Source organism: Aquarana catesbeiana, linkage group LG05 (assembly GCF_042186555.1).
Source record: "Aquarana catesbeiana isolate 2022-GZ linkage group LG05, ASM4218655v1, whole genome shotgun sequence".
NCBI lineage: Eukaryota > Metazoa > Chordata > Amphibia > Anura > Ranidae > Aquarana > Aquarana catesbeiana.
The window spans coordinates 6,641,068-6,667,735 of NC_133328.1; the positions used below are offsets into that span (position 1 = coordinate 6,641,068).

Genomic DNA, 26,668 nt, shown 5'->3' on the forward strand with positions numbered 1-26,668 from the left:
AAAGTTTTTGATTCGAAGAGTTCAGCTTTAATTCTCACTATACCCAAAATTCATACATTATTTATTGCTTTCTTGCATTGCTTTCTAGAAAGTACAATGGATGTAAGTGATGAAATCACCCACATAAGTCACATGTAGTCACATGTAGTCAATCATCTCCAGTTGAGTCATTTGTCTATTCAGTATGGCAGTTTTCTGTTGTATTAAATACTGTACATTAAATACAGGTCTGCAGAAATGTATTGTATCTTTTTTTTTTCTTTGTTACATATGTTAAAATAAATACATTGTAATTGCAGAAGGAGGGGAGACATTCAAAACAATCCCTTGAAGGTCATCAGGTGGGAAGTCACGAGTAACACACCTTAAAAGTCTTGGTGTTTGGTCATTGTGGGAAGATAGCATGTCTAAAAGAAAATGTAAAGAAAAAAGAAAAACAGGTCGGTCTTGTTATCTCTAGAAAACCAGAGAGGAGTCACCAGACTCAGCTGGTATAAAATACTCTTCTAGGAGGTCGAGGAACCAGTCACTGCTCCGGAGAGGGATCACCATGAGGAACCTTGTGATAAGTGTCGTGGTGCTGCTCTGCGTAGCCCAGATGGGTAAGACCTTGTGGTGGTGGTGGTGGGGGGGGGGGTGTGCTGGAAGAGGGTCTATTTATTAAAGGTGGAAAATATAAATGACCGTGGAAAATATAAATGCAGAAACATACTGGAATGAAGATGGAAATCTTGAACAAAAATTTATTTCATAGATTCAGATAATTTATCCAAAATTTGCCACTGTGATCTTTACAAATATTTTAGTCATAACTGACCCCACCTGAAACAGAATCTGCTATTTCCAGAGAAGGAAAATAGGGAAATGTATTGTTTTCACCAATCTTTCTTTTTTTTTTTCCCACTATTTAAATCTTCATTTCCACACTGCAACTCTTTATATGGAATATTTGCAAATTGTTGAAAAAAAGCAGTGGACAATTTTGTAGAGTTCCCAAGAACCAACTGGCACTGCTAGTCCTTCTCTCAACTTAATCTCTGTAGCAAAGGGATTTTTTTCCAATTTGTAATGGGAAATATATATATATATATATATAAAATTTATTTTAAGTTTTTGCCATATACTGTGTATATACCGTATATATATGTATATATGTATATATATATATATATATATATATATATATATATATATATTATCAAAATACACAAAAATATACCTTGTATGGCTGGTGTTGTCAAGCCCTTGCGACAAAACTTGCAGAACTAATCAAAAGCCATCTTCCCTGGTTCCGGAAGTCAAGAAGGGGCTCATTATGGATAAAAAAAGATGAGGGGTCAGGTGATATTTTCTAAACAAACTGTTAGAACTGTCATCACTTCATTGTCCTTTTCAAACAATATAATATTGCTATATATAATTAATTAAAAAAAAAAATATATATATATATATATATATATATATATATATATATATATATAATTTTTTTTCTGGAATCCATCAAAAATCCTCTGCAACTGTCATTTTACATTTATATGCAAAAAGGTTTGTCATAATGTGAACAAGCTTTTATTTACAACTCATTTAGATTATAAAAAAAATAACATTACTTAATCTGGTAAAAATTGCCCAATACCTAAAAAAAAAAAAAATCACAAATTCTACTTTATACCTTGTTGTTTTCAAAGAAAGAAAAATGTGATTCTTCTAATCCTCTCTGACAATACACTACCAGCACAATAGTAAGGCACAAATGTCCGCACCACCAAAATAAATGAAATAAAACTATATATATATATATATGTGTATATATATATATATATATATACCGTATATATAAATGGCATCGACTTTGAGCGTACCCAAATTGAACCCGGGTTGATGAGACCCAGGTCAGTGACTCATGGGTTATGTGTACAACAAAATAATCATACAATATTGTATTATGATATATATATATATATATATATATATATATATATATATATATATATATATATATATATATACACATATATATATATATGTATATATATACAGTATTTGCATGCAATGCTAATCCCAAACAACTACAAATGATAAGAAAAAAATATATTAGACCTGTGGGTAAAGGAAGGGTAGTGTATCCCAGATCAGTACTAACAGGTCAAAATCAGGACTGATGCATTTTGCAGCATAACCTGCTTGATCAGCATCAGTACTTCTACAGTGTTTGATTGCCACGATAAAGTCCTGTTTTCCTGGCACATTTATTTACTTATTTCAGGTACTTATATAGCGCCATCAATTTACGCAGTGCTGTACATACACATTGTACATTCACATCAGTCCCTGCCCTCAAGGAGCTTACAATCTAAGGTCCCTAACTATCATTCATACATAAACATACTGGGGTTAATTTTAGACAGGACCCAATTACCCTACCGGCCTATCCAAATCTCGTAATAGGGTGGCATTGAGATCGCCCATGAACAGAACCTGGGCAGGGCAATGCGGAGCCAACCTTTCGTATAGAGGGTAGAGGGACTGCACCTGACTAGGAGGGGGCAGGTAGACATTTACAATAACATATTTCTTGTTGTATATGGTCAGTACCAACATAACATATTTCCCATGAGGGTCTAGATGTACATCATGTATGATACACGGTAATTGTTTACTGATCAGAATAGACATCCCACGGGAGTATGTGGAGTAGATCGTATGAAATGTTTTTTGTACCCACAGTTTCTTAAGAGCCCCTAATCTGCTTTCCATTAAGTGGTTCTCCTGCAGCAATACTATGCAGGGGTTGTGCATTTTCAGGTATTGAATCAGTAGTGACCTCCTGTATTTGGAATTGAGCCCCCTGACATTCCATGACAAGTCAATCAAGGACTATTTACCAGAGTTAGCCATCATGAAAGGCCAGGGGGTTCGTAGGACCAGGATGAGATCGGCAAGCCTCTCCGCAGTAAAATCATCATAGACAAGAGCGTGTGTGAGTCTTCAAAGTAACACGTGTTTGAGTAATAGTAGTTATATGTACATCTCTAAAACATATGTCTTCCTCTCCCCCCAAAAAATAACTCCCTTCCCTAGCATCAAAAAAATAACAGAGCAGCATTGCCAAAAACAGGGGCCAAAAAGAGAAGAAAAAGAAAAAAAACTGATGCAGGGTTTGTTCCCAGAATTGTATTCCAGTGTAGTTGTCAGGCAAGGAATCAGCAGGCATCGAGCCAAGAGACAGCTTCGGTTTCAAAGTAACGGGTGGAACTACCATCCACCACCCTGAGCTTGCTGGGGCACAGGAGGCTGTATTTCTGGCTGTTCTCTCCCAGAGGCGCTTGCGGATCTCCGTGAAGGAGCGACGACGTTGCTGCACTTCAGGTGAGTAGTCAGGGTACAGGGAGATCTTGGAGTTTTTCAAAGGATAGCTCAGTGGCATTTCTGGCGGCTGCCAGCAATCTATCCCTGTCACGGTAGTTGAGGAGCTTAATCAGGTAGGGTCTAGGTGGAGCCCCAGGAATAGATGGTGTAGTGGGGACCCTGTGGGCCCGCTCCACTACAAATGTGGGTGGGAGATCCATGAGGCCTAGCAACGTGGCGAGGAACCCCTCAGCGAATTCAGCAGGTTTGGTGCCCCCGACCCGTTCGGGGAGCCCCACCACCCGCAGGTTGCTACGACAGAGCCCGTTCTCCATGTTCACTGTTTTTTCATGCAAGGATTGAACTTGTTTTTGGAGGATTCTCAGCTCCCTGGAGTCCTTGTGCACCGTGTCTTCTGCCTGAGTTATGCGGGATTCCGCCTCAGACATCCAGGACCGGAATTTGTCCATATCGTGCTAAATTAGGCTGACCTCTGTGGTCACCATGTCAATCTTGGCGGTAAGGGTCTCCTTCAAGGAGGTGATAGCCGCCATCACTGAGGAAGGCTCTGCATCTGCCATGCTTGCAGGTGCTGTCTGGTTGCTCGCAGTCACACAGGATGGGGAGGAGGGGGCAGAGTGCATGGGAAAGATAGCCGCCGGAGGAGACCGGGCCTGGGGCGCTGTGTGTTTGTCGTATTTTCTCTTACCCGGAGGCATCTAGGAGGGCAGGAGTAGCTGGAAACTGGAGAGGCACCGTTTGGACACCAGTATGTGAGTATAGAAGCGTCAGCCACTATATCAGGATGGTCAGAAGGATTAGGTAGAAGCGGAGGTCATCTACTGCACGTCTGCCTTGCTTCACATCCGCACATGCCCCCGGAGACCACTGGTTTAGGGTGTTCCCTACTTTTATGTGTTCAGTTTTTACTACTGTCTGCACCCCAGAGTAACCCCTCTATTTGCCCTGGTGACCACTATTGCTGAAACAAATGTAATGGAAAATGTTAAGTTTTAGCGTTGTCTTTGAAATAGGAATAGGGTAAAAATCTTTCAATAGGGGTACATTTTATGGTGACTGTGACGGAACCGTCTAGTCCACCCAGCTTGGGTGCCTCTGTCAAGATATAACTTCCTCCAGTCTGGACACAGGAACCAGGTATTATAGCTGAGCATCCAAGACTAGGCGACACTATCTTAAATGCAAACTGGAAGTCTCTTTATTAAAACTCAGACACATACTTTATACCCCCCCGGAGGACATTCCCCTCTTGAGGATATTAGCACGGCAAACTGTAAACAGTAATAAACAGCCAACATAAACATAAACAATGATCTAATAAAAGCATAAGCGAATCAACATAAACACATAGCATCCCCCAATTGTTTGATAACAAAGTAAAGTGGTCACAATTTTACTCACATCTCCAAGAGATGATCAGACAGACATAAACAATAGGTGATTCAATTAAAAATGGCGATTCACACCTAGGAGGCACACAATGGGAGAGACATACTCAACAATAAACACATAACCAACAGTGATCCCACCCTACCTCAGACTGTCCGGCACCGGTCTACAACAGTCTATGAGACAATGTGCCAGCAGTCTGAAAAGGTGGAAATAATTTATCTTCATAGATCTCTTGAGGAAGATTGTCGATAAGTGAAGGAGCCTCTCCAATCCAGTCTGCAGGAAGGCCACCATATTCCCTCTCCATTAACCTGTACAAGATTATAATTACACCTTTCCATCCACTCCAGAAGGGAAGCTTTATTGTCCTTATTTAGAGAATGAGTCCAAGTCTCATCACGGGGTTGTTCATCATTAGAGAATGATCTGTTCTCTCCATGGGCCATAATCAGTGGGTAGGAGGTTCGCTCCTAGTCCCCTCCAAAAGCCCCTGTCCCCATGAGGTCTGTCACAGTGACAACTATCTAAAAGGGGAGAACGTGATTGTACAGAGATTGTACGGTCAGATTTTAAGCCTAAGTGGCATCCAGAGGGGGTGGCAGGCAAGTTCTACAAATTCCACACACCTTTTTTTGTGCCTAACTCTGTAACAATCTACACTATATTGTCAAAGGTATTGGGACGTCTGCCTTTACACACACATGAACTTTAATGGCATCCCAGTCTTGGTCTGTAGGGTTCAATATTGAGTTGGCTCCACCCTTTGCAGCTATAACAGCTTCAACTCTTCTTGGAAGGCCGTCCACAAGGTTTAGGAGTGTGTCTATGGGAATGTTTGAATATTCTTTCAGAAGCACATTTGTGAGGTCAGGCACTGATGTTGGATGAGAAGGCCTGGCTCGCAGTCTTCGTTCTAATTCTTCCCAAAGGTGTTCTATGGGGTTGTGCAGGCCAGTCAAGTTCCTTCATCCCAAACTCACTCATCCATGTCTTTATGGACCTTGCTTTGTACACTGGTGCACAGTCATGTTGGAACAGGAAGGGGCCATCCCCAAACTGTTCCCACAAAGTTGGGAGCATGAAATTGTCCAAAATGTCTTGGTATGCTGACGCCTTAAGAGTTTCCTTCACTGGAACTAAGAGGACAAGCCCAACCCCTGAAAAACAACCCCCACACCATGATCCAAGGTCCATAAAGACATGGATGAGCGAGTTTGGGGTGGAGGAACTTGACTGGCCTGCACAGAGTCCTGTCCTCAACCCAATAGAACACCTTTGGGATAAATTAGAGTGGAGACTGCGAGCCAGGCCTTCTCGTCCAACATCAGTGCCTGACCTCACAAATGCGCTTCTGGAAGAATGGTCAAACATTCCCATAGACACCCTCCTAAACCTTGTGGACGGCCTTCCCAGAAGAGCTGAAGCTGTTATAGCTGTAAAGGGTGGGCCAACTCAATATTGAACCCTACAGACTAAGACTGGGATGTCATTAAAGTTCATGTGCGTGTAAAGGCAGGCGTCTCAATACTTTTGGTAATATAGTGTGTCTTCACATTTGACATTTCTGCAATTGTAGAGGCATGAATGCTCTCACTCCCCAGAAATTCCAGCGATTCAGGGGGAAGATACAAATGTACACAGTGTATGCTTTTCGGTAGAAAGGATCATTTCTAAAAAAAGAAATACCTTCTTGTTTATGGTGACCACACCTACCTTTTCTTGTTCTACGGGGATTACGGTTGTCACGCCACATTTTTGTTGTTTCTAAAGGAAATTATTATTTTTAAATAACTTTTTCTGGAGGGTTCTGTGACTCACCCCTCATGGCTGCTGCTGACTTTCCCGCGGTATGGAGAGAAGTCCTGTGGCCCTGCAAAGCTGGAAGATGTTTGCGACGAACCCTTGTCCTCAACAGGTCTACAGTTGTGCTCATAAGTTTACATACCCTGGCAGAATTGATGATTTCTTGGCCATTTTTCAGAGAATATGAATGATAACGCAAAAAACGTTTCTTTCACTCATGGTTGGTGTTTGGCTGAAGCCATTTATTATCAATCAACTGTGTTTTACTCTTTTTTGATCAACAGAAACTACCCGAATGAACATAGGAGCGATCAGCGCTGTGGGGGCAAAGAGGGCGGTCTGGGGGTCCGATAATGGACAGAGCAGGTGATCAATGCAGCAGGTGGAGGAAATACTGGAAAAAATCTTTTGTGGCTCTCACTGCAGCAGCTGAAAGCCGGCGGGAGGGAGGAGGGGATGTCGGCTTTCAGCTGCTGCTCTGTCCAGTGTCTGCATGCCGTTCCCCCTGCTGGGGGGAGGGGGGACAGACTGCAGGGGCCCCTTATTTAAGAATTTATTAAACCCGGAGGACTTGTGAACGGCAACCAATCAGCTTCTGTCTTTCATTTTCAAAGCTTAACAGAACAAGCTAAAGCTAGAATGTGATTGGTTGCCATGCACAGCTGCTCCAGATTTTGATGGATCCTCCACCACCATTGTGGAAATTGCTGGGGAAGCTGGGAACTTTTCTTTTTTTTTTTGCACTTTGTTACTTTTTTTTTTACACTGCTTTGGTCAATGTAGTGAGAAGGGAGGGAGGACATTTATCAGAGGTTGTGGTAATCAGGAGCCATGAGACAGATCATGAGCAGCTTTATTCATTAACTCCTCTCTCGGCTGATTTACCCCTTGTCTGCTGGTGCAATTTTTCGCACACATGTTAAAAATCAGCATATTTTGCTACACTGGGGGCAACAAGGTTGCTTTTTTTTTTTATTGATTTATTATAATTTAAATTTAAACACTTTTTTAAAATGTTTTTTTTTATTTAACTTTATTGCTATCCCACGGGAGTCATATAAGGTGATAGGTCCACTTCATGGAGACATCAGGGGCCATAAAGCCTTCCCTGTCCTCCACTGCAGCTAATCAAGCACAGATCATGCTTAATTAGCTGCTTCCCCGGTCAGAGCAGACAGCTCTGAACCCAGAAGTGACTAAATGCTTGTTGCTTCCGGGTTCATTAGTTGCTCGCTTGCCATTCTAAGCACTTTTCATTGTTCACCATGTAAATAATTTATTTCAGTGACGTTTTTCATCCCAACCATGCCTGCAGAAGCAGCAAAACGGATAAGATCATCTCTCAGTCACTCTGTTCTCTCTTTTCCTATAAGCATGCCCCTTACACTGCCGCACGACTGATTGGCTCTTTGTGCTGCTTCTCTCCCCTCCAGTCTGAGCTCTCCTGTACAGGGACTGGCAGAGGCTGATACCAGGTCACCCTTTGGGGACTCACACTGCTTATATTAAAAAAAATATATTTCTGGATATATTAAAGTGTTTTTGTCCACACTTCTCTTGTACAGTAGGTCACAGGAGTGCGCTCACTTTTGTTTTCCAGTGGCCCCGAATCCGCCAACAGCGCAGAGCAGCTCAGGGCTTTGGAAGGATCCTGGCAATATTGTCGGGATCCACCAAGTTGCCTGATCAACAGCTGACTCCTCCTCTCAGCACGCGGCTGGGAGCTGGAGCCTTCTCTGCCTGTCCCCTCCCATGTCCGGTGCTCCAGAGAGCGCTGAAGGGGCAGAATAGGTGTGCGCAGCCTATTGCATTAGGGTGTGCAGCCCAAAGCTCAAACACACATGACTTCCTCTGCAGTCTCAGCTGTACTGGGCAGTGAGTGGACAGGAAGTGCTCTGTGCTGAGTGGCTTCCTGTTCATTCACAAACTAAAGCATAGTAAATTCAGTTACGAATGAACACAGTGAGTGAGTGTGTTCACTGTGTTCATTTAGAAAAGGAAGGGGCCGGTAAATAACACATTGACTAGCCCTTTCCCCCCACACTCCATCCTGAAACATCCATCGCAGCAGCCGGGGGGGAGAGGAGAGGAAAGGTGGGAAGCCAGCAGCACTGCCGAGGGGGGCAACACAGGGGTAAGCCCAAGCAGTAGAGAGCATCGGCACCGCACAGAGTGATTAGAGTGTGCCCAGGAACATCTGGCACACCCCCTGCACATGCCTATGAGGGGCAGAGAGGGGAGTGGTGACTGACAGTCGATGCTCTCTGCTCTGAGCAGACCAAGAGTTGAGCAATCAGTGGGCCATGTGATCCCCTTAGTTCTTGGACTTAGAGCCGACGTGGGAAATCAGTGGCGGCCCATCCATTAAGTGCGCAGGGTCGCCACCCCCCTAATCCATGCACCTGGCCCCTAATCTAGATGCAGGCCGTCGGACGCATGGCTTTTTATAGATTTTTATTTCTTTTTTGAAGCACATGATTAGCCCCTGAGGCTCTAACTGGCTTTTAAAAGGGGTGGACTTGGGGCGCAGAGCACTGTGCCCCGAGCCCACCCACTTGTGTGACAGTAGTGAATGAATATTCTCTAATGTCTTCCTGAGACCCGATTGGCCAGGGAGCCTTAGGACTCTCGGCCAGTCAGGTCCCAGGACCCATTTTCCTGTTCAGCTGGGAGGAGAAGCAACGGCCCCCTGGCTCTTCATTGGGCAAGCTGGAGCGGGGAGCAGCATGGGCCTCCTAAGGTAAGGCCACTGATCTCCAGCCACCACTGGTGGGAAAGCTGCAGCATAGAGGTGAGTATGGATGTTTGTTTCCTTTAATAATTACAGAGGTGCCTGTCTCGTTCAGCTTTGAATGATGGGATTCTAAAGGATTTCCACCAAGACGAGGCATTGTTCTGTCGCTCGTCACTCGTCGGACACTTGTGTATTGTGTAAACAATAGAAGATTTGTAAAGGTTTTTGCTTAGAACATACATCAGAAAATAAATGCTTGTTGGTAGAAGATGGGAAAGGCAAACAATATAAAGCCGTCAAGTCATAAAAAAGGAAACGCCTTACATTGTTATAACATAGAAGAAAAAAGAAGTCTAAAAGTCTAACCAGAAATAAAAAATGGTTCTTGTCTATTATAATTATCATAAGAAGACCGGCGTCAAGTCCACTGAGATGAGGACTCTTTCCCCCATGTGACAGAGAATGTTTTAAGGTAAAAAGCCCTCAGGCTTTGGAAGCCCTTTAAAGTGGACCTTACACTTTGCCCTGCCAAGGCTTTTCCACAAGCCCCCCACCCAAAGTGACTCCCATCACAATAACGTGCTCCAACTCTTCACCTCAGCCGTCCACAGTTGACAATGAAAACACACCATGTGATCTCTTCCGCTTCTCTGATGAATTCCTCCAATACACTTGTTAGGACCCACCGTTTGGGATGTCTATTGAATGTCTAGGGCTATTGATCCTGCTGGGGGTGATACCCCAACCCCCCCTTTCCTTTTTTTTTCTCTCTCTCTCTCTCTCTCTCTCTCTCTCTCTCTCTCTCTCGTCTTTTATGGTTGTGCTTATCACACTCGTTATTTCTATGCAATGCGAAGTTGTCTCTATATCTGTATCTGTGCCACATCTTTAATAAAAAAAATTGAAGTCAAATAAATGTTGACATTCAGGTTCCTTCTATCTGCTCAAATCTGCATCCCAATCCACACTCCTGTCCAGGGCTCTTTTTCAGCAGGAATGTGGGGTAGTGCAGTTCTGGCACCTCCAGAACTGAATGTATGTAATGACAAGGGGTGCTGCGTGTATGCTTGAGGGTCTACTGATGCTGACTGCTGGGGAATCTGTTGTTGCTGGAAAAGATCTATTTTTGTGGGAGATGAGGGTCTATTGTTGCTAGGGAGGTCTTCTGTTGCTCCTAGGATAACGATTGTTGCTGTGGGGGTGGGGGGGGGGGTTAATCATTGCTGGGAGGGGTCTACTTTTGAGGGAAGCATCTACTGTATTTTTGCTGGTTGCTGGAGGGGATCTGTTTTTGCAGGGGGGTTCTATTGTTGCTGAGGAGGTCTATTGTTGCTGGTGGGGGAGATAGTGTCGAGGAGGAGGGGCCTAATGTTGCTGGGGATGGGTCTTATGTTGCAGGGGGTCAATCGTTGCTGGCAGGGATCTGCTGTTGAGGAGGAGGGGTCTAATGTTGCTGGCTGCTGGGGGATCTATTGATGCTGGCTGTTGGGAGTCCATTGTTGCTAGATCCACACTATATTGTCAAAAAATATTGGGTTGTCTGCCTTTACACGCACATGAACTTTAAAGACGTCCCAGTCTAATGCCCCGTACACACGATAGGATTTTCCGATGGAAAATGTGTGATAGGACCTTGTTGTCGGAAATTCCGACCGTGTGTGGGCTCCATCACACATTTTCCATCGGATTTTCCGACACACAAAGTTTGAGAGCAGGCTATAAAATTTTCCGACAACAAAATCCGTTGTCGGAAATTCCAATCGTGTGTACACAAATCCGACGCACAAAGTGCCACGCATGCTCAGAATAAATAAAGAGATGAAAGCTATTGGCTACTGCCCCGTTTATAGTCCCAACGTACGTGTTTTACGTCACCGCGTTCAGAACGATCGGATTTTCCGACAACTTTGTGTGACCGTGTGTATGCAAGACAAGTTTGAGCCAACATCCGTCAGAAAAAATCTTAGGATTTTGTTGTCGGAATGTCCGATCAATGTCCGACCGTATGTACGGGGCATTAGTCCGTAGGGTTCAATATTGAGTTGGCTCCGCCCTTTACAGCTATAACAGCTTCAACTCTTCTGGGAAGGCCGTCCACAAGGTTTAGGAGGGTGTCTATGGGAATGTTTGACCATTCTTCCAGAAGCGCATTTGTGAGGTCAGGCGCTGATGTTGGACGAGAAGGCCTGGTTCGCAGTCTCCACTCTAATTCATCCCAAAGGTGTTCTATCAGGTTGAGTTCAGGACTCTGTGCTGGCCAGTCAAGTTCATGTGTGTGAAAAAGGCAGGTGTCCCAATACTTTTGATAATATAATAAAGCTTAGCACCACAACATGATACTTGGTCCTGTTTTCTCTAAAAGGGGCAGTACTGGGAAGTGGGCAGGGGGTGCAACCAAGGAACGATGCTCGGAGGTGGGTAGGGGGTGAGGTCAGCGAGTGACTCGAAAAGGGAGGAGCTCCTGCACCTATTCCCTGAGTAAAAAAAGCCCAGGGTCCTGTCAATAAAACAAAAGGAAAGATCTGTATCATTGCAACGCTATTTCTTTTGAGAACAAAAGATGTTCAGTTAGAAAATGAATTAGAAACCTAAAAAATAATATTGCTTCTCACACTTTGATGATACAAAGATGCCGACCATCAGATACAAAATCTAAATTATTGATATATTTAGAGGTTGCACCTTTGCCTATATAAATGATAGTAATAGTGTTCTTACTCTTACAGGTTACTCCTATCAATGCTATACCTGCACTATGGCCACAAGTGATGCATCGTGCACAACGGTGACCAACTGCACCGGATCCACCCAGTTCTGTGGGACTTCAGTTGGTGAGTATCATCTCATGGACTTCCTGGTCTCAGAAAATTTGGCAGAAAATGTTTTATTCATGAGCTGTGTCTAATGCAGGGGTCTCCAAACCACGGCCCTCCAGTTGTTGAACTACAATTCCCATCATCCCTGGTCATGTCGGTGAATATCAAAGTTTTACAATGCCTCATGGGACGTGTAGTTCCGCAACAGCTGGAGGGCCGTAGTTTGAAGATCCCTGATCTAGTGGAAGAGGAGATCCTATGGAATGTCTTCCTCTTGAAGGAACATCACTTTTAAGGCTTGTGTCGATGAGCTTTGTAAACGAAACAACCACAGTGCATCCACAGCGGGCGGGCGGCATTGGCAGGCTGGATCAAGGCTGTTGTTAGAAATCATGGGGCCCCATACAGCCTACCTGATAGGTCCCCCTTCCCCTGGCCAAAAGTGACTGAGGACATCGTTTTTATCAGTCCCTTTTTCTGTAGCCTCAGCAGCACAGATGAATAAATAAGAAGTGCCCTGAGGCTTCCTGCTCATTCACAAACTGAAGCATGGTAAACACAGTTTACTATGCTTAAGTGGCGAATGGACACAGTGAGTGATTGGTACACGATCGCTCACTGTGTTCCTTCAGGAATGGAAAGGGCCAGTACATATTTACCGGCCCCTTCCCCCGCTCTCCATCCTGAAACATCCCCCTGCTGGCCGGAAAGGAGAGGAGGGTAACCAGCAGCTTTGCGGGGGGAATGTAAACATCCCTTGTAACAGAAAAAAAGCATGACAGGACCTCTTACATATGAGATCTAGGGTCAAAAAGACCTCCGATCTTATATTTACATCCAAAATGCAATAAAAAATAAATAAAAAATAACATTTTGTCATTTTAAAAAAAAAGTCTCTTTAAGAGCTATGGGCGGAAGTGACGTTTTGACATCGCTTCCTCCCTGCAATGATATGGAGATGGGTGGGGGCCATCTTCCCCCTCACTCATCTCCATGTCAAGCCAGGAGAAGGATCCGGTGGCTCCGGTAAGAGGCAGAGGGCACCGGAGCGCGGCGGGAGGGGGGGCCCTCTACCGCCGCCGATAAAAGTGATCTTGCGGTGAATCCGCCGCAGAGACCACTTTTATCTGAAAGCGGACCGCCCACTGAAGAAGAGGATACGGGGCTAGCTGCTGCCATAACAACGAAATTCCATTTCAAAGTAGTGACGTAAAATGACGACGGGCGGCGGTCCGTAAATGGTTAAACCACTTTGAGACTACAATACGTAGATATAGGTTACAGCTTTGCTGCATCTTACCGGGGATATTGCTGCAGATATCAGCCAACAGCCATAACCCCAAAATTCTTTTTTTTTGCAGCCAGCGATTCTTTCTGATAAAAGCGATCTGAGCCGTTGAATCGCTTTTAAAAGCAGCGCCCCCCCCCCACCATAACCCACCCTCGCGCACGCCGCTCGCTGGTGTTTCTCGGTCTTACCATTCTCACCGGCGAGCCCAGGAAACGATTTGGCATTTCTTATGGCTGGCCTTAGGGGTGAAGCGAGACCAGATCGTCTCCACGATCCAAGAGGTCTCTCCTATAACCTTCAAAACATCAGATCAAAAAAAAATAAAAAATTATTGATCTGATGCTGTCCAAAAAAATAAAAAAGTTTACATCCTTCCAAAACCGGAAGTGATGCCATGATGTCACTTCCAGTTTTGGGCGGATGTAAACATTTTTTTTTTTTGGAAAGCAACAGATCAATGTTTTTGTTTTTGTTTTTTTTTTTTTTAATGAATTGATGTTTTCAAGGGTAGAGAAGAGACCCCAGATGCCTCCACAAAGAGCAGCTGCCATGCTTTATTTTATTTTTTTTATTTTATTTATGTATTATTAATATTCATTCATTTATTATTATTTTATTTATAATGGATGTTTACATTTCTTGTGATAGCGATAAAAAAAATGATCAAAAGAAAAAAAAAATTTTTTGTTTACAAACTATTTTTATTTGGTACAAAAGGTGGTACAACAAGCTTTGTCATATGCCAAAAAAAAAGGACAATAAAGGTAGTTTACACATTAAAAAAAAATAAAATATATTTTATGATGCTTGAGGGATATCTTTTGCTTTAGCAAGTTAACTTTATAATATTATACTCTATGAATATTGTAAATATACTCATTTTATAATGCTTTTCAGACATAAATTATTAGTAATATCATTCAGTGTTGAAAAAGACATTGGAAAAATTAAGCCACGGGTCCCATTTTTTATTATAAAATATGATTAGTGTTCTGTAATGTGTGGAATATTTCTTCCATAAGATTGATATTGTTAATTCTGGTTTCCAAATGTGTTCATGGAACTGATGAGGATTTCCAGTGAAATGCATTTTTTTTTAAAGGGACTGTGTAAAAATGTATAATTTTTACTAAAATAAATAATGAAAAAAAAAGCTTTTTTAAATTGCCCAATTCCCCCCCCCCCCCCCCCGTACTCGCATGCAGAAGCGAACGCTCACTGTACGTAGGTCGCTCACGCATATGTAAACGATGTTCATACCACACATGTGAGGTATCCCCGCAAATGTTAGAGCGAGAGCAATAATTCCAGCACTAGGCCTCCTCTGTAACTCTCAACATGTAACCTGTAAAAAAAATTAAAGCGTCACCTATGGAGATTTTTAAAGGGGTTGTAAAGGTAAATTTTTTTTTTTTTTTTAAATAACAAACATGTTATACTGACCTTCACTGTGCAGCTCGTTCTGCACAGATTGGCTCCGAACATCCTCTTCTGGGGTCCCTCGGCGGCTGTCTCAGCTCCTCCCCGCAATAACTAACCACCTTAATGCGAGCTCTCTCGCATGGTGGTTAGTTATTGCGGGCGCGCTCCCGTGATACAGCCGGCGGCTATAGCCGCTCGCTGTATCACTCGGCCCCGCCCCCGGCGCGCCGCGTCATTGGCTGTGATTGACAGCAGCGCGAGCCAATGGCTGCGCTGCTTTCAATCCATCCACTATAGCCAATCAGCGACCAGGCTGATCGGCTGAATGGAGGTCGGGAGCGAGCGGCCGAGTTTCGAGGTGTCAGGTAAGTAAAACAGGGGGGATGGGGGCGGCGGTATTTTCAAAAGTTTTTTCACCTTAATGCATAGAATGCACTAAAAAAATGTATACCTTTACAACCCCTTTAAGTATTGTAGCTTGTCCCCGTTCCACTAGCGTAAGCAATTATAAAGCGTGACATGTGTGGTATCTATTTACTTGGCGTAACATCATCTTTTATACTCTACCAAAAATTGGGTTATGAATTGTGTTTTTTTGCATTAAAGTTCATTAAAGCGGAGGTCCGCTGAAAAACAAATATTAAAAGCCAGCAGCTACAAATACTGCAGCTGCTGACTTTTAATATATGGACACTGACCTGTCCAGGGAGCCCGCGATGTCGATTCGTCCATCGGCTCTCTGCTGCGGCCACCGCCATCCTCTGTAAGGGAATAAGGAAGTGAAGCCGTGCGGCTTCACTTCCTGGTTCACTACTGCGCATGCGCAAGTCACGCTGCGCATCCTCTCTGGTCCCTGCTGTGTTCTGTGTCTCACAGAATACAGCGGTGGAGGAGAGTGTAGGCGCCGGAAGTGGCGTAGGTCACCGCAAGCATCGCGGTGATCTATGCCAGGAAGTGGGAGCAAATACCTGTATTAGACAGGTATCTGCTCCCTCCTCCCCCCTTAAAGGTGCCAAATGTGACACCGGAGGGGGGGGGGATCCAAAAATTGAAAGCTCCATTTTTGGGTGGAACTCCACTTTAAAGTGGATTTTTTCCCCCAAAAAAATTACATTTGAAAAACCACTGCGCAAATACTGTGTGACATAAGAAAATCGCAACGACCGCCATTTTATTCTCTGGGGTCTTTGCTAATATATATATATATATACACAGTGGCTTGTGAAAGTATTCGGCCCCCTTGAACTTTTCAACCTTTTGCCACATTTCAGGCTTCAAACATAAAGATATAAAATTTTTATATTTTGTGAAGAATCACCAACAAGTGGGACACAATTCTGAAGTGGAACGAAATCTTTTGGATTTTTGAAACTTTTTTTAACTAATAAAAAAATGAAAAGTGGGGCGTGCAAAATTATTTGGCCCCCTTGCGTTAATACTTTGTAGAGCCACCTTTTGCTGCGATTACAGCTGCAAGTCGCTTGGGGTATGTCTCTATCAGTTTTGCACATCGAGAGACTGAAATTCTTGCCCATTCTTCCTTGCAAAACAGCTCGAGCTCAGTGAGGTTGGATGGAGAGCGTTTGTGAACAGCAGTTTTCAGCTCTTTCCACAGATTCTCGATTGGATTCAGGTCTGGACTTTGACTTGGCCATTCTAACACCTGGATACGTTTATTTGTGAACCATTCCTTTGTAGATTTTGCTGTATGTTTGGGATCATTGTCTTGTTGGAAGATAAATCTCCGTCCCAGTTTCAGGCCTTTTGCAGACTCCAACAGGTTTTCATCCAGAATGGTCCTGTATTTGGCTGCATCCATCTTCCCCTCAATTTTAACCATCTTCCCTGTCCCTGCTGAAGAAAAGCAGGCCCAAACCATGATGCTGCCACCACCATGTTTGACAGTGGGGATGGTGTGTTGAGTGTGATGAGCTGTGTTGCTTTTACGCCAAACATATCGTTTTGCATTGTGGCCAAAAAGTTGGATTTTGGTTTCATCGGACCAGAGCACCTTCTTCCACAGGTTTGGTGTGTCTCCCAGGTGGCTTGTGGCAAACTTTAGACGAGACTTTTTATGGATATCTTTGAGAAATGTCTTTCTTCTTGCCACTCTTCCATAAAGGGCAGATTTGTGCAGTGTACGACTGATTGTTGTCCTATGGACAGACTCTCCCACCTCAGCTGTAGTTCTCTGCAGTTCATCCAGAGTGATCATGGGCCTCTTGGCTGCATCTCTGATCAGTCTTCTCCTTGTCTGAGCTGAAAGTTTAGAGGGACAGCCAGGTCTTGGTAGATTTGCAGTGGTCTGATACTCCTTCCATTTCAAAATGATCGCTTGCACAGTGCTCCTTGGGATGTTTAAAGCTTGGGAAATCTTTTTGTATTCAAATCCGGCTTTAAACTTCTCCACAACAGTATTACGGACCTGCCTGGTGTGTTCCTTGGTCTTCATGATGCTCTCTGCGCTTTCAACAGAACCCTGAGACTATCACAGAGCAGGTGCATTTATACAGAGACTTGATTACACACAGGTGGATTCTATTTATCACCATCAGTCATTTAGGACAACATTGGATCATTCAGAGATCCTCGCTGAACTTCTGGAGTGAGTTTGCTGCACTGAAAGTAAAGGGGCCGAATAATTTTGCACGCACCAATTTTCAGTTTTTTAATTGCTAAAAAAGTTTAAAATATCCAATAGATTTCGTTCCACTTCACAATTGTGTCCCACTTGTTGGTGATTCTTCACAAAAAATTAAAATTTTATATCTTTATGTTTGAAGCCTGAAATGTGGCAAAAGGTTGAAAAGTTCAAGGGGGCCGAATACTTTCGCAAGCCACTGTATATATACCGTATATACTCGAGTATAAGCTGAGTTTTTCAGCACATTTTTGCTGAAAGTGCCCCCCTTGGCTTATACTCGAGTCAAGCACTTTTCTGGTGCAAAGAATGACATTTTCCGAACCGACTTTGGGGCCTGGGGTTCCTAGCACCAAGTGGCCCCGAGATACGGGGGCCCCAAAGTCGGTTCGGAAAATGTCATTCTCTGCTGCAGAAAAGTGCTTGACATTTTCCGAACCGAATTTGGGGCCCTCTATCTCAGGGCCACTTGGTGCTAGAAACCCCAGCTTTGGATATGTTGTAGTGCTAGGTCCACTGGGTTAGCACACCTAATTCCTAACACCGAGTGGCCCCGAGATACGGGGGCCCCAAACTGTGTCCATCTGCAGCAATGTCATTTCGGGTCCCTTTGGGTCCAGAGACCCCAAATTTTGGCCGCAGCTAGGGGGCATCTAATAACCCTTAACTACCGAGTTTAAAGTTCTAGGGACCTATGGCTGCAAATGGGCACAGTGAGGCTGAAAATGGGCATTGCTGACCCTCTTTTCCACTTACAGTAGCTGCGCATTTCTCAACCTAGGCTTATACTCGAGTCAATACGTTTTCTCACTTTTTTGTGGTAAAATTAGGTGCCTCGTATTATATTCGGGTCGGCTTATACTCAAGTATATATGGTATATATATAATGTTTGGGGGTTCTAAGTAATATTCTAGCACAAAAAATAGTTGTAAACAAAAAGTGTCTTCAAGTGGTTTGATGGTCTTGTTGTTGATCTTCTGAGGTCTCTCTCGATGACGGGGATGTTTATGGTAGTGATGATTGTAGTTCCTCTGCAGCTCACCATGAATCCACCATGTTTTTTTTTTTTATTCCTTTTCCTGCAGTTAAAGGTGTTTTCGTAAATTGGATCAGCAAGTTTTGCTCCGCTGCCTGTATCAATGCCAATCAGAACCTCACCATGGTGTCTGCCTCCGAAGCTTGCTGTACGTCCGACTTGTGCAATACCCAGAAGATTGGAGATGCCAACAGCTGGCTCAACAGCTTTGGCAATGGTGCCCCTGGGTTGACCAGCAGTGCCTTCCTGATGGTGGTCCTCGGTCTCCTGAGTTATATATTTGCCTTTTAAACCCAACTCGTTCAGATGGTGCCGATTTTAACCAAAGGACTTGGCCATCTACATACAGAGCAGTCATGAGTCTCTTCAAAAATCCTCCTGCTTCTGCAATATTGCTTGATCCGGGTGAGGGGATATGATGCATTTCCATTAGATTTGATTTTAGCCTTTAGACAAGGGTGCCACATAATGGTCATGATGAAGAAAATACAGTGGAACCTTGGTTTACGAGTAACGTGGTTTTTGAAAGACGAACAACTTTTTTTTTTAAATCCTGACTCGGTTTGCGAGTGTTGTCTCGCAAAATGAGCAGGATTCAAGCCAATGGAGGGTGCAGTATCACATTTGGCCAGAGGTGCGGGGGCGCCGGTGACACTCGGAACAGTTTGGAGCCACTCTGAGCCATTCGGATATACTCGGAATCACTGGCAAATACTCGGAAACACTCGGGAACGGAGTATTTTCGGGCCTTTCCGAGGGTTTCCGAGTTCAGCCGAGCTGTCCCTGAGTATTTCCGAGGCTCTCCGGCCCCCCCCCACCTCTGGCCACATGCGGTATTGCATGCAATAGAAGTCAATGCAGTTCGAATTACCTTAGTTTCCATTGACTTCTATGGGGAAACTCGCTTTGATATGCGAGTGCTTTGGATTACAAGCATTCTCCTGGAACTGATTTTGCTCGTAATCCAAGGTTCCACTGTATGAGGATCTTGGTGTTCTTCTATAACTTTTGCTCATTTATTTGGTTCCTCACCACATTTAGACCTCCTCTTTCACCATCTCTGATGGCTTCCATAGAACTGTTGCCGAGTGGGACCTGTGCTGTCTGTGTGGTATCAGTGGTCGCTGAGCAGAGGTTGGATGCACCTTGCTGAGTCCAAGCTAGAGATTTCCAATCAACCTTGAGAATGAGCCTTACCGATTGTAGAATTATAGGTCTGACTCAGTAGGGGGTGTGTCGGACCTCTGCAGAGAGGCCACTGCTTCCACATATAAACAGAAAAGGCCACTTATCTGTAGCATGCTGGCAGGAGACAGGCTTTTCTACTCTAAAGACACAAACTGTAAGCTTACCTTTTTGTTTTCATGCACTTGTAATGTATTTAGTTGACTTAAACTGAAAGTTCAATTAGGCTTTAATCTTCCTTTTGAGAGAATATGGAATATTTTAAACTTTACAGTCATCAACGTCCATTACTATGAGGCACAAATGACTGTCCTATATATGATTATACATAACAGGCAGCAATATAAAAAACATTCCTTTTATTTCAATTTGTCAATCTTAAATTGCGATTTTTTTTTTTAATTCCTAATAAAATCCAAATGTGATTGTTATATATAGCAATGCATTAAATGCAAACATGTTAAGCAAAGCTGGAAATGAATGAGATTTGTGAACACTGCTTATGTTTTACATTCATTTGTTATTAAAATGATTGCTCTGTTGGGTCTCATTTATATTGGGCTGAAATTTTTTTGCAGAGTTATACAGAGGACTCAGAACAAATCGCATCCGTCGCTTATATGTCAAGACAAAATTGTTTTGTGTTTTACATTTTAGAATGGGAAAGTGCTCAGGTATGGGCAGATTCCAATCCCACCATGACCATATGGGCCAGCTCCTGACCCTGCCCGCTGACTCCCAGACCTCAGATAGGAGTGGCAATGTAATGCAGAGCCGAGGGAAGTCCTAGGCTCCTCCTCAGCTCTGTCATGTCATAGGACATAGCCTAGGGGAGTCCTGGGAGTGCTGCTGCATTTGAGGTCTGGTGAGTAAATTGTACAGAGATTTGTGGTACTGAACATTGCACTCTGCATAATTTATTACTGACCTTTGAAGTCTGAGTTACTTACTACAGACCCCTGCACTCCTCATTAGTTACTAGGTATTGCTGCACTCTCCTTTAATTACTGCAGACCCTTGCACCCTGCATTACATACCACAGACCCCTGCACTCTGCATTACATACTACAGACCCCTGCACTCCGCATTACATACTACAGACTCCTGAGCTCTGCATTAATTACTAGGTATCGCTGCACTCCCCTTTAATTACTACAGACCCTTGCACTCTGCATTACATACTACAGACCCCTGCGCTCTGCATTACCTACTGCAGACTCTTGAGCTCTGCATTACCTACTGCTGACCTCTGCACTCTGTGTTACTTACTTATGGCCCCTGAACTCTGCATTAGATACTACAGACCTCTGCACTCTGCCTTACATACTGCTGACCTCTGCAATCTACATTACCTACTGCTGACCCCTGCGCTCTGCAATACATACTGCTGACCTCTGCACTCTGCCTTACATACTGCTGACCCCTGCCCTCTGCATTACATACTGCTGACCTCTGCACTCTGCATTACATACTACAGACCGTTGGGATCTGCATTACTGTCAGAAACCATGAAATCAGACCGAGACAGAATTACAGTTAAATCACACTTGTTTAATAATAAAAGTAAATAGAACAAATGTAGTCAAAACATAGCCAGAGTTCAGGAACCGGAACGGATAGTCAGACAAGCCAAACGTCAGGGGGCCGGAGATGAGCGCAGTAAAAAAAGGATCTGGAGCCAGAAGGGATGTCAGCCAAGCAAGTCTTTTAACAGGAATGCAGGAGATAGTCTCTGTGATGTTGACCAAGGTGAAGGCAGAGCTCCTCTGGGCTGGACGGCTTAAGTAGGCAGGACTGACGAGCAGGATATCATCAACAGCTGAGTAACTGTGGAGAGATAGGAGCTGGCAATTAGACGACAGCTGAGCGGCCAACTCAGAGAAGGAAGGGCTGAGCCCAGCCCTGACAATTACATACTAAAGGCCTCTGCACTCTGTGTTATTTCCTGCTGACCTCTGCACTCTGTGTTACTTCCTGCTGACTTCTGCACTCTGTTACATATGGCTGACCTCTGCACTCTGTGTTACTTCCTGCTGACTCCTGCACTCTGTTACATATGGCTGACCTCTGCACTCTGTGTTACTTCCTGCTGACCTCTGCACTCTGTGTTACTTCCTGCTGACCTCTGCACTCTGTGTTACTTCCTGCTGACCTCTGCAATCTGTGTTACTTACTATTGACACCACCAAGAGAGGGGTACAGGCAGCCTTCCCATAATGGGCATAGGTCCAGTACCCCCCTCCTCCACTAATCCGATAGCCCAGGGCTGATTTGGATGATCTCAGTACAGCATCCTGCAGGGCCCTGGCCCAATCCTTTTTAATGGTGGCCAGGGAATCCTGCTGGAAACTCTGGAGGGGAATGAAAATCTCTGGGCCCCGCCCATCAGCCACTGATTGGAAGACATGGGAACTGGAGACAAAACTGCTTATGCAACTCTATTCACAGAGAGGATGTGTGATGGGTCACCTGCTGGAGCGTCTCTGCATCTCCTGGAGAGTGGTGGCTTTAGCTCAGGCCAGGGACCTCTGGGTCAGGATTACCAACCCTACCTTGATCTACCAATCCGCCTGCTGCCTCTCAGCTGTTGGGGCCCTGAAAGGTATGGCTTTCTCATCATTACAGTTGAAAATGATCATTGAGTTGACCCCACTAACCTAAGGAAAAACAAAAGAATGTTCTAAAACTGAAAACGTTCTAACTTTACTAGTTTATGGCCAGCATTAGGGACCACACTTATTACAGGCACCTTAATGTGTGGCCTCCACTTTTATGTGTAAATGTATACAAAAAAATATATATATGACCAAATGTTTGTATACCCCTGACCACCATGTTAATATGAGTTTGTTGAACATCCCATTCCAAAACTATGGGCAATAACATGGAGTGGCCTCCTCCCCTAATGTCCATAAAGATGAATTTGTCCCCCTCCTCCCATGACTGATAATATGAAGTTGCCCTTCTTTGTGGCTATACAAAAACATATTTGGGGGGCACACCCTACAATGCGTTTAAATTCAAGATGGTGCTGCTATACTTCTTTGTGGCTATAACATCCTCCACTCTTCTGGGAAGGCTTTCCACATGATTTTGGAAGTTGTCTGTGGGAATTTGTGCCCATTTGTGAGGTCGGGTAGTGATGATGGATGAGAAGACCTGGCTCAAAATCGGTGTTCCAATTTATCCCAAAGGTGTTCAGTAGGGTTGAGGTCAGGGCTCTGTACAGGACACTCGAGTTCCTCCACACCAAACTGGCCACATCATGTCTTTATGGAGCTGGTTTTGTACACAGGGGACAGTCATGGTGGAACAGAAAAGGGTCTTCACCAAACTGTTATGCCAAGGTTGTAGGAGCACAAATGTCTACAATGTCTTTGCATGACCAAGTATTACCAGAACCCTTCACTGGAGACACCTGAACTCCATCATTGTTTGGGGGTCCACTCTAGGGTTGCCACCTCATCCCTTTAAACCCAAACACATATGAATTACACGGGTTCTGAGGCAAATTTTACTGCAGATAAGGCACTAAGTGAGTTTAATTGCCACCTTAATCAGCTACAGAACCCGTGTAATTATTATGTGTTCGGGTTTAAAGGGATGAGGTGGCAACCCTAGTCCACTCTGAAGGCAAAGCTGATCTTCACTGCATCCGAGCACCACAAGCCAAAAACGCTATTTAGTTCATTTTTAGCATTCAAAAAGCAAACTCCCCCATCCATCCATGTCTCCATGCTTTATTTTGGTGAGAAATCTCTTTGAAAAACACCCCCCCCTCTAGCATTTATGGCCGTGGCCATCTTGGTTAAGGGCAAATGATTCATGTACTATTTACTTCCTGCCCTTAGCTCAAGTATGCCTGCAGGAGAGAAAATCCCTCCTCCTCCTCTCCTCCCCTTCTGAAGACTTCTGGGATGTATGACTTAGTTTGCCTAGGCATGAAACCAGGAAGTAACTGAAGAAATGTAAAAAAAAAAAAAAAAAATTATATAGTTTACTATCTATTTACTAATGCTAGCAGCATGAGGATTAAAAATAGTGTTTTTTTGGGGAGAGTGAAGTGCCTTTGTCTTCACAGCAGCATTTCGTGGATGAGACAATAAGCTGTCCTCAATACTTTTTTTTTTTTTTGTACTAAGAGTTCGTTGAGCTGAATTTTTGTTGTCCCTCAACCATGCCTCTTAATTTTTTTGGAGGAGGGACACTTATGAGTAAAATTTATGTCGGCATAGGACACACCCCCTGCCACACCCCCTTAAAGGAGAATTATACAAAAAAAGTTATTGCTTAAACCCACATGTGCTTTTTTTTTCATCACTTTTAAAATTTACAAATGCAGCAATTTAGAAATTGGATGAAAGGTTTAGTACTGGGAAACACATTTTGAAAGATACAAAGTGCATTTTGTATATAGCGGGCAAAATAAGTACAGAACACGTCACCATTTTCTAGGTAAATCTATTTCAAAAGGTTCTATTAACATTCAATTTTCCCCACATGTCGGTAACAACCCGTCCAATCCATACATACAAAGACACCAAAACAAATACATCCAGAAATGAAGTTCTGTGTAATAAAATGGATGGACACAGAGAAAAGTATTGAACACGTTAACTGAAATGTATTTAGTACTTGGTACAAAATTCTTTGTTGGTAATGACAGCTTCAAGACGCTTCCTGTATGGAGAATCGAGTCGCATGCGTTGCTCAGGTGTGATTTTGGACCATTCTTCCACACAAACACTCTTCAAATCTTGAAGGTTCCGTGGGCCTCTTCTAGGAACCCTGATCTTTAGTTCTTTCCATAGATTTTCTATTGTATTCAAGTCAAGTGATTGGCTGGGCCATTCAAGATTCTTTATTTTCTTTCTTTGAAACCAACGGAGAGTTTCCTTGGCTTTGTGTTTGGGATCATTGTCCTTCTGAAATGTCTGCTCTTGTGTCATCTTTATCATCCTGGTAGATGGCGGCAGATTTTTATCACCATTTATCCTTCAGTGATATGAAGTTTGCCAGTACCGTATGCTGAAAAATGGCCCCGCCCACACCATGTTCCCTCCTCTAAACCTCACTGTTGGTATGGGGGGGGTGTTTTTTGGGGTGATGTGCCATGTGACCTCCATACATGGTGTGCATTATGGCATCCAAAGAATTCAGTTTTGGTCTCATCTGACCAGACTATATTCTCCGTGTATTTTTCAGGCTTGTATAAATGTTGTGCAGCAAACTTTAAACGACCTTCAACATGCTTTTTCTTCAGCAATGGAGTGTTGCGTGGTGAGCGTGCATACAGGTCATGGCGGGGGAGTGCATTACTTATTGTGTTCCTTGCTAATTCCAGGTCTTTCTGAAGCTCTCCACAAGTGGTCTCTTGGTGAAAGGAAATAGTAGGTATTCTGGATGACCACCCTTCTTATAGGTGCACCACCAGCACCCTCAGATATCTGGAGACACCATGAAAACGAGAAGCAAGTTGTGCATTCGTAAAATGTCTGCCTTTATTTAGGTGTGTTACAGCTTATATATGGTTCAACATACCAATAGAAGGAGGGGAGGGGGGAGTGGTTAGTAAATGATGTATTTGTATAGAAATATATAAGTCAGTCACCCTAAACCCCTTGCCGACTGCCGCATGTACATATACGTCCCTTTTTTGGGGACTGATATCGTTGTTATGGCAGCAGCTAGCCCGGTATCCCCGTGTTCGGCAAGGCTACAAGATAAAAGTGGTCTCTGCGGCGGATTCGCCGCAAGATCACTTTTATCGGTGGCGTCGGCAGAGGCGGAGGCGATCGCGTCTGTCCCCTGGGCTGACATGGAGACGAGTGAGGGGAAGATGGCCCCCACCCGTCTCCATGACACTGCAGGGCGGAAGCGACGTCAAAACTTCACTTCCGCCCATAGCTCTTAAAGCCACATTTTTTCAAATGACAATTTTTTTTTTTTATTGCATTTAAGTCCAAATATGAGATCTGAGGACTTTTTGATCCCGGATCTCAAATTTAAGAGGACCTGTCTGTTTTTTTCTATTACAAGGGATGTTTACATTCCTTGTAATAGGAATAAAAGTGACCCATTTAAAAAAAAAAAAAAAACTGTGTAAAAATAAATAAAATCAAGTAAAATAAATAAGAAAAAAAAAAAATTTTAAAACGCCCCGTCCCGACGAGCTCGCGCAGAAGCGACCGCATACGTGAGTAGCGCCCGCATATGAAAACGGTGGTCAAACCACACACGTGAGGTATCGCCGCGATCGTTAGAGCGAGAGAAATAATTCTAGCCCTAGAACTCCTCTGTAACGCAAAACATGCAACCTGTAGAATTTTTTAAACGTCGCCTATGGAGATTTTTTAGGGTAAAAGTTTGACGCCATTCCACGAGCGGGCGCAATTTTGAAGCGTGACGTGTTGGGTATCAATTTACTCGGCGTAAAAATATCTTTCACAATATAAAAAAAAATTGTGCTAACTTTACTGTTGTCTTATTTTTTTATTAAAAAAAGTAATTTTTTTTTTCCAAAAAAAGTGCGCTTGTAAGACCATTGCGCAAATACGGTGTGAAAAAAAGTATTGCAATGACCGCCATTTTATTCTTTAGGGTGTTAGAAAAAAAACAGTATATAATGTTTGGTAGTTCTAAGTAATTTCCTAGCAAAAAAAAAAACAGTTTTAAACATGTAAACACCAAAATCTCAAAATGAGGCTGGTCCTTAAGTGGCTAAGATACATTATCATGAGTTAACACGGGTTGACGGGCTGTCTGGTTATGAGTCACAAATCATGTGTCTTGTCCCATGGCATGTCTACAGAACAGAGAACAGATATATATATATATATATATATATATATATATATATATATATATATATATATATATATAGAATATAGAGCATCCTTCTAAGCATTCTTTTATAGTTGCAGATTTAGGCCATCTTCTATCCTGAAATGGCAGAGCATATTTTGGGCATATTACTAC

General features: G+C 43.5%; 1 protein-coding gene across 1 annotated transcript; it reads left to right on the forward strand.

Moving 5' to 3' along the window:
• The first annotated feature begins 453 nt into the window (after positions 1-453).
• On the forward strand, positions 454-20,244 carry LOC141144053 (prostate stem cell antigen-like). Its single transcript, XM_073629408.1, has 3 exons — positions 454-602; positions 12,025-12,129; positions 18,555-20,244. Exons 1-3 carry the CDS (start codon positions 551-553, stop codon positions 18,794-18,796), a joined length of 399 nt encoding a protein of 132 aa, XP_073485509.1. The 5' UTR covers positions 454-550; the 3' UTR covers positions 18,797-20,244.
• Positions 20,245-26,668: the final 6,424 nt, after the last annotated feature.

Bases quoted from the DNA above. Each gene is read 5' to 3' on its own strand.
- LOC141144053 (XM_073629408.1), top strand. From the start codon at position 551: ATGAGGAACCTTGTGATAAGTGTCGTGGTGCTGCTCTGCGTAGCCCAG. The intron at 603-12,024 runs GTAAGACCTTGT...TTACTCTTACAG, and splicing joins GCTCTGCGTAGCCCAGATGG to GTTACTCCTATCAATGCTAT. The intron at 12,130-18,554 runs GTGAGTATCATC...CTTTTCCTGCAG, and splicing joins GTTCTGTGGGACTTCAGTTG to TTAAAGGTGTTTTCGTAAAT.